We start from the raw sequence: 8,815 nt of genomic DNA, 5'->3' as shown, positions 1-8,815 counted from the left end.
CCTCTAATTTACCCAAAACCTCAAATTTCCAAACAGAATCCTATTCAAAACAAGTAGCATAAAATTAATGGGATAAATGATCTTTATATTATAAAATTTTAAGTAGAAGATAATCATTGACATGATATCCACCCAGATAAAAAAACTCATGTAGGTTTTGTTAATACGTTAATTGATTTCATCTTAGTTGATGAACTTACATTGTCTACAATTCTGTGGTTTGCATAAAAGTTTCAGAAACAACCGCAGATTTTGACCCGATAGCTAGCTAGTTGGCATTTGGCAACTTGCACGGTTGGTTGAAAATTGAGTGATGGAAACAATGAGAAGCTTCATACTACTAGCTAGGGTAGATTTAGTGTGTTGCAGGCCGGTTGGTTCAGTGAACCCAGGCAAATGATAGATTCATATCCTATCACAATCAAATCCAAACAGTTTTTCACGTTAAACATAATTCATATGTTAAAGATGCTGCGGATGGGAAAACTTGGCGACATAATGGGCAGCACAGATATTCTCCGTGTAAATAATAGCCCCTTGCATGTGTACATGCATGCAAACCTTCTAGATGATATATGGTATAATCATGCACTTTTCAATTTCGTTTATAATTTTTATAAATCTAATATCAATAATGAATTATATTTTCTAAATTAGAAATATATAAGCTCTTGGGGCACATAACCCCATATTTTTGGTTATTACTTTTTTTTATATAAATATCTGTATATATCTCAGAGCACTAAACTCTTGTCTTTTCATTTTAGATGTACACCTCAATTCATATTAGAAGTGTCTTATTGTGATAAATGTATGTTTAAAACATAAATCTTTGTTTGTTAATTATGAACGGGTACATTTGATTTCATCTCCTTACACTAACTTGTATATATTTTATTTTTTTTGCTAAGTTAACTTGTATACACTACTACAAACTGGACTTTCAGCGTCGGTTAAATAACCCCTAAGGCGTCGGTTAAATGGCGAAGCAAATGTGGGAGACGCTATAGGTATAGGCCTATAGTGTCGGTTAAACTGGCGACGCAAATCATCTCTAGCGTCGGTTAAAGAGCAATGCAAAAGGGCCAGCAACCGACGCTTTTGGTCATATATTAGCATCGCTGCACAAGAACGCCGACGCTGAAAGTATTACATTAGCGTCCGCGGTCAACAACGCCGACGCTTAAAGTACTACAAAAGCGTTGGCGGCAACAACGCCGACGCTTAAAGTACTACAAAAAGCGTCGGTGGTCAACAACGCCGACGCTTAAAGTATTACAATTAGCGTCGGTGGTCAAAAACACCGACGCCTAAAGTAATACAAAAGCGTCGGTCATGAAAACTGCCGACGCTGTAGATCCTGACCTCTTGCGTCGGTCATATAAAATGCCGACGCTTTTGCTTATATATATATTTTTTTAATATTTCTTAAATATCTTTGCCACCTGTTCCATTATACTAAAACAGCTAATATTATACCAATACAATACACCCAACAATTAAATCCCAAAACAACTTAAACAATTATATCAAGAATTAATTATGTCCTAGTTTACACTTGAAAGAAACATTACACATTAAATGCCACAAAAAAAACTTCATGATATCAGATTGTTACAAATGAATCCAAACACACTGTCTCTAGCAAGAAGTTCAAGATCTTCAAGGACCAGTGATTGTATATCACAGTACTGCAGCAGGCAAGAACTTAAATGCTTGAACTGTTAGGACTTCAAACGACAAGGCCGATGACAAGATTACCTACACATTCCCATCACTATTATACAATGGGATAAATATCAAATTGGTGACTCGTTTCGTCCAAATATATCAATTCAGTGACTGATTCCCAAATTGACTCAAATGAGACACTCATTAGAAAAATTTGTATCAAAAATGTTAGTCGAAATTTTGAAAATATTATATATTGAGTTCCGCACATTTTTTATGAATGGTGTTACATCCAAATGAAAGATTCCGAGCCCTACTATTTTTGCTCATATTTATAGATTTTTAAAATTTTATCAACTATTTATTTTTAATTTTTTGATTGTTTTATTTGATTTAAATAAAAATAAATAGGAGATAAATTTTTAAAAATCTAAAAATATTATCAAAAATACTAGAACTCAGAATCTTTCATTTAGATGTAATATCATTCATAAAAAATGTGCGAAACTCAATATATAATACTTTCAAAATTTCGACTAATGATAGAATGATATTTTTGATACAAATTTTTCTAATGAGTGACTCATTTGAGTCAATTTAGGAATCAGTCACTCAATTGATACATTTGGACGAAACGAGTCACCAACTTGATATTTATCCCATTATACAATACACACCAATAAAATAATAAAACTATCTACCAAGTACTGAGAGCACAAAAAGGGGAGCAAAAAGTTTCAAAAAGTTACCTTATTACAGACATTCTAAAGAGAAAAATTTTGCCCACAATTCTCGAACCTCATTGATTTCCTTTCTTGTATAGTTTCTTGAACCAAGACCCTTAAGAATATAAAAGACAACATATAAAAATAATTATTTAGTTCGATAATAACTGTAAAACAATATTTTAGTTAAATCTCTTACCACTTTCCAGTTCATGTCGGGTTGTTTCTGAGAAAGCATGACTATATCATACATGTATCTCATAACAAAAAAACCAGAATCCATATCTCCTTGTTGCGGACACTACATAAAACCCAACAAGATGTATTAAATATAAGTAAATAAACGAGCAAAAAATTAATGCAAAATCATGTCAGTTATACGTATACCTTAACCTCGGTGTGATGCCAAAGAAATTCTTTTTTGTTATTCCTCTGTCCACCTTGAGATACGTATAATTTAAATGCCCTGTAAGATGCAAATGTCATAACATCTCTTGCGAAACTAGGATAGATACATTACACCACATGAAATTTGAATTCATATTTAACTTACATTCTTGCAGGTGTTTTTAACCGTATTGTCCTATCTTTTTTCAATGGATCAAACACGTAGATAGCACTTTCATGGAGACAAAAAAGGAGCAACATCCAGTGGTCCCTACAATAATAATGACATATTACTAATAGCAAAGATTATAATTTATAACAAAACAATTATTAACAGAAACTTATTTTATTCTTACTCTTGGATGTACGGTGCCAAAATATAACGCTTATTTCTATTGGCAACCAAAAAATCTGACAAATAGTCTATTGCTTCATCTTGTCGTTGCTGGTGACATTTATGTGGCATGGCTAATCTGGATGGCAACATGAATGCAAATGTATCATCCTTCAACTGTTTACACAACGTGCTAACGTACCTGTAAAAATCACTCATCACAATAAACATGTGTATTTAACATGCTTTAAAGTAAATTAATTAGAAAAAGGAGACTTGGTCTTACTTCAGAAAAATTTCAATTATGGGAGTATTTAACCATCTCATTTTCAAAAACTGATCAACATCTTCGGGTGTAATGTGTATCGGATCTTCTCCATTTTCTTCAAACGTAAAGACATCACCTTTTTTATTAGGGGGCCTCTTTTTGAGCAAGAAACTTAAACCTGCACAATGCTCACTTAAACTTATGTCATCAACAATTACTGGCCGGTTTTTCTTCACGGGAGTCACAGACCCTTTACTTTCAACCTTTTCTGAGTCATGTACTTTTGCTTTTGGTGTCATCTTATGACTTTTTTTCTTCTCCAATGATATAGGATCCTAGTCAAAGACATATATAAATGATTGATATACTGCAGTTAAATTGCAAGAAAATATAGCTTCCATCAAACCTCAAAAGAAATACCTGCCCTAATGTCACAAGGTCCTTTGGCCATTGAACAAAACTGCCCGTTGCATTTCCTATATTATCATGTTCATCACATGACACAGGAAGTGGAGTAAGTTGATATTCAGGTACAACTTCATCAATTGATACTCTAACATTGTGTGATGCCATCGGAATATTATGAATCATATTAACACCCTGACTATTTGATGGAAATACAGTCCCCCTTGCCACAACAACTCTTCCTTTCTCTACGTGTATCACCCAAAGACAACAAAGTGTTGGATTCTGCATTAAGTTCAAGCCAAAGATATTACTCACAATCCATATACATATTTATATATATGCAGGTTAGAGTGAGTTACCAATTCAGGATACCATTTTCATTTACCATCCGTACAACCATACATGTGTTTCACGAATTGTTACAAAGTAAACTAGCTTACCATCATTATCTGCCTAAGTATTCATATATGGAGTAATAACTATTATACAAAGAGGAGTCAAAGCAAAGCTTTTACAAGCTAACGTATTGTATCCTAAACAAATGCATCAGAATTAAACTATGAAATATACATCAGCCTTAAATCTGATATTTACCCTGACTATTAAGGTGTAACCAGAACAATGTTCTACTTCAAAAGGCTGGAATACTTCATGATTGCTATTTAATAAATAGCTGATGATGAAGTTTTAAATCAAATCTTAACATTTGTCTACATATTTACAAGTTTATATATAACAGCTAAGAACCCTTTAGGCTAGTCATACATGAGGAATTGATGATTGAATAGCATATTCATCTAGAGGTATACCAATAACATGTCAGTAGGGTAAGAAAGGTAGTGCAAAAAACAGTAGTTTTATGTTATATACCTTGACATTTGTGAAATGATCTTCCCGATATACCGACTGGCAACTGCTTCGAACATTTTCATTGTTCGGTGTACCAACATCATTTACAAAATGAGCATCAGGGATTTTCACACCCATCTGGTTCAACTGATTAAATATACTTTCTAGCTTTAAATTCACCATTTCATTCTTCCTCACCATTTCATTCATCCTCTCCTCGCACTCCTTCTGAACTTTCTTAGTGATTTCTTGTGTAATCGTGGCCAACTCATCCACCGAAACAACGCCACTATGTTTGCTTTTTCCCGATCCAAATACATCCTTAAGTTTGGCTCCACCACCGACCCCTCTGACACGTCCTCCATGCTCTTTACTGCCAAGTGCACGGGTCAATACGTCATCGTGGCCTTTTGGAGTCCATGACCCATCTGATACTTGCCTCTGCAACTCCTCCTGTTCATAACAGAAAGAAATATTAACAGCCTTGATAAGAAATATTAACAGCCTTGATAAATTCACACTATAACATATTAATGCACTTATTCTCTGATTGCTAATCATGTGCTGGTTTCATCTCTTAGTATTTAAACAGAACGTGGACAGTGAGATGGCATATGCATGTTTAGACAGTTTGGCTACTTTCTTTGCTATACATAAATATACATAAATATGGTGCTAAATTGTCATGCTGATCATTTACTTTTAATCACTCCATGTATCAGATTCACTGGTCTTAATATCAGATTAGACAGTATGCTCAATGTTGTATAATTTCAGCCCTGATCCAAATATTAACGAAGATGTAAAAGAAAGAAAGTCAGTTATGTTTTTACCATTTTCTCAAACACCTCCTTTGTCTTGTCATTTGGAATGTAATAACCTCCATCCTCCTTTGGTTTTGAACGTGCTCTCACCCAATCATAACTACGCCCAGTACGCTCATTCGATAAATTTGACGGGTTAACTGATTCGGAATCAGTAAAAGATTTGATGGGGTCATCAACAGACCACTTAGTCCTCTTTGCCGCATATCCAACTGGCCCTAGGTAATGTACATGTTCATTACATTTTTGACTTTTCTTTGCTTTTTCACTCTTTCTCTGTTTAATAAAAAACCAGTAGCAAGTTTTTCTTTGAATAATTTCCACTGCTGTAATTGTGCTGCCAGAAACAATTCATTAGGACTTGGCAAAACTTTAACAATATTACTGTGCCATTTTTAAGTATAACTCTAACATGGTAGCTGATAAGAATGTAAATAACCAGGCAGGAAAGATTTTCACATCAGATATAATAAGCAGAACCACATATTTTTATAAAATACTAATTTTATTTCTACCTAATTTTACGCCAAATGCTCTAATTATTTTTACTTTTATTAATGATGCGCTAAATATAACTCCTTCCAATTTTTTATATTTAAAACAAAACATATAACTTTACTTTTTTATTCTGTATCTATAAATAAAATAATTGCTCACACATTTGTCTCGACTAGAGTACAATTTTATTGATATTATTTAGCTTTAAAAATACTACATATACATAGTATTATGATATTATCTTTACATACAAAATCAAGAGAATATGGCATACATACAAAATCTAATATGTCCAACCTATATTAATTTAATATCAACTTATAAATTGTTATTCAAAGTTTTTTTTCGATCTATAAGTTTAGAACACCCTATTATTTACTTGCACTCCAGCTTTTTTACCAACCTTAAGTCTTTAAATTAATAATTGGAATCAGGGAGTTGAAGCTAAGATCCGCAGATTAGTAACATAATTACTTGTATTTGAACTCTTCCTACAGTTAACTCAATCAAAGTTAAAGTCTCTTCCATCACACTAAATTAGTGTGATGGAACTAGGAACAAGCTGCTTAAACTCCTGTTAACAGGGGACTGAGAGAAGCAGATCGTATGTTAATAATATTTCTTATACTCTATTTTTTTTTGTATTTTTGGTATTTTGTAATTCCTATCTCTAAAAAAAAACAGATATTATATATACAACAAACAAGAATCCATAGAAATTCGAGCAATGCTACATGGGACTTTAAGAAGCTAACTAGCAATAGATAATATAAGACTCTTCAGCAACTAAAAATAGAACTGTAAATATCAATATTTACCTGACAGTAGTCTGGCTACAGGATTGATGTCAAGATGCAGCAGAGCAGAAAATCCCACAGAAATATTTGCCTCTGAGAACCTAAACAAGACAATTGGCACTTATTTTAGTGTATAGCATTAATGCTTTCATAAGAGAACCTAGACAAGACAATTTTATGCGTCGTCTGCTTATGAGATCAGTTGATATGCTATCAAGTTCTTAACTTGGTTATTTCAGAATGAGATCATGTGACATGACACCTACTTTGACATGCTTCAGCTAATGACCTAAAGCGCTACACAAGTGGGATAAAATAAAAGACAATTACAAACCAAAATCTCTTGTGCAAACAACATGGGACATGTCCAATTAGTATGAAGTCTCTCATCATCTTTCAACTAATTTAGCCCATGTTTGTGCACACAGTTGCCTTCTCCAATTATTCACTCACAACAACAATATACACAGAGGGAAGATTACAATAAGTATGCTGCTGTCCAAGTTATCCTGTCTAAGGTATATCAGGATTTCGCGGTACTTAAATTCTAGACATTCTTGAAAGAATATAGCTTCTGCACTAAAGCAATATCAAGCCAAGGCATATTATTTTGCATGTGCTTGCAGAAAACTACAATCAACATATATTTGTAAATCGGCCGAAATCAGCCCAGGAGGCTCTGGGTTAAAATAAACAAATATCATGGTATTATCAGCACCTAGATTTCACGACATAGGTATACATATAATAAACTACACCCCTGAAGTTTCCTGGACTTCAGCAAAAGCATTAGTACACCTAAAACACTAAGATTTGACAGATTTTTGCAAGAAATGACTAATCTTATTATCATAAAGCAAACATAACATACATGTCAGGTAGAATCCATGCCGACCTTACCTTACTGAGGCACAAAGTGTTTCCACAAAGACTTTGTGAATAAAAAGATAAATAAATAAAAGAATATATTTAACTTTAAAATAAATAAAAACTCGAGGAGCTGCAAGAAGTCATATAGTTACAAGTACGGCAGAAACAATTGAAAGAAGCTAATGGCGCAAAATATAAATCCTTAAAAACACTACGATATGTAACGCTAGACATATTATATAATAACACCATGACTAAACAAATCTACAAACATCAAATTGACAGAGGCAATCACAATCATATGTTGAATATTGTAACTTGGGATCACTTGATTCATCAAACACTCACAATTTTGATAGCAGCAATAGCTACTGTACAGTCAAATCAAAAGTGCATCATCAACTACAGTACTAGTTTAAACCAACTCAAATTCACAGCATTGATGTTACAGAACTGAACATACTAGACCAAAAAACCAACAAAAAACTGAAAGAAGCTAATGGCGCAAAATACTAACAAAAAACTAATACTAAAAAACACTGCAATATGTAAAGCTAAACATTTTATATAATCACATCATGACTAAACAAAGCTACAAACATCAAATTGACATCAAATTAAGTACCCGGCAAGGACTTTGTACTCAAAATTAAGTACCCACAACCAAAATTATGTACCCAATAACCAGCCCCCAACACCTAGCAAAATAACTCAAACACCCATCACCGAGCAATGAATCAAACACCTGGAATGCAGTAACAAAATTAAGTATATGGGTAGTAACAAACTTAAGTGCCCAGCAAAGGCTTTCTACTGAAAATTCAGTACCCAACAACCAGCCCAACACCTAGCGAGAAATCATACACCCAAATAACTCGAAACGGAAAAGAAAGAGACCTTGATCCCTCGACAACTAGACAGGAAAAAGAGACGAGAATGGAAAAGTGAGAAGAGAATGGAGATGGGAGAAAGTGAGATTGACACCTGCAATGATTAATCGAACGAGACGGAAGAGAAGTCGAGTACGAAGTCCAGAGTCGTGTCCGGAGTCTTGGAAGCGCACAACTGCTTTTCGCGCACAACTTCTTTTCTTTTCCTTTTATGTTCTGGGTTATATTTTGATATTAACTGTACTAGCGGTTATCTAATTTTAAATTTATCATATCTATACTATACTATTAAAG

At 33.6% G+C, this 8,815-nt stretch overlaps 1 protein-coding gene across 1 annotated transcript; it reads right to left on the bottom strand.

The window, feature by feature from the left end:
• Positions 1-1,499: 1,499 nt before the first annotated feature.
• On the bottom strand, positions 1,500-8,608 carry LOC108197196 (hypothetical protein). Its single transcript, XM_064082397.1, has 12 exons — positions 8,529-8,608; positions 6,783-6,862; positions 5,476-5,792; positions 4,664-5,095; positions 3,806-4,075; positions 3,404-3,720; positions 3,140-3,319; positions 2,950-3,054; positions 2,784-2,862; positions 2,596-2,697; positions 2,421-2,511; positions 1,500-1,761 (listed from the first exon to the last, which is right to left on the bottom strand). The coding sequence occupies exons 3-11, from the start codon at positions 5,476-5,478 to the stop codon at positions 2,425-2,427; spliced, it is 1,575 nt and encodes a 524-aa protein (XP_063938467.1). The 5' UTR covers positions 5,479-5,792; positions 6,783-6,862; positions 8,529-8,608; the 3' UTR covers positions 1,500-1,761; positions 2,421-2,424.
• Positions 8,609-8,815: the final 207 nt, after the last annotated feature.

Source organism: Daucus carota, chromosome 8 (assembly GCF_001625215.2).
Source record: "Daucus carota subsp. sativus chromosome 8, DH1 v3.0, whole genome shotgun sequence".
Lineage (NCBI taxonomy): Eukaryota > Viridiplantae > Streptophyta > Magnoliopsida > Apiales > Apiaceae > Daucus > Daucus carota.
This window is presented reverse-complemented; position numbering and strand designations above follow the sequence as displayed.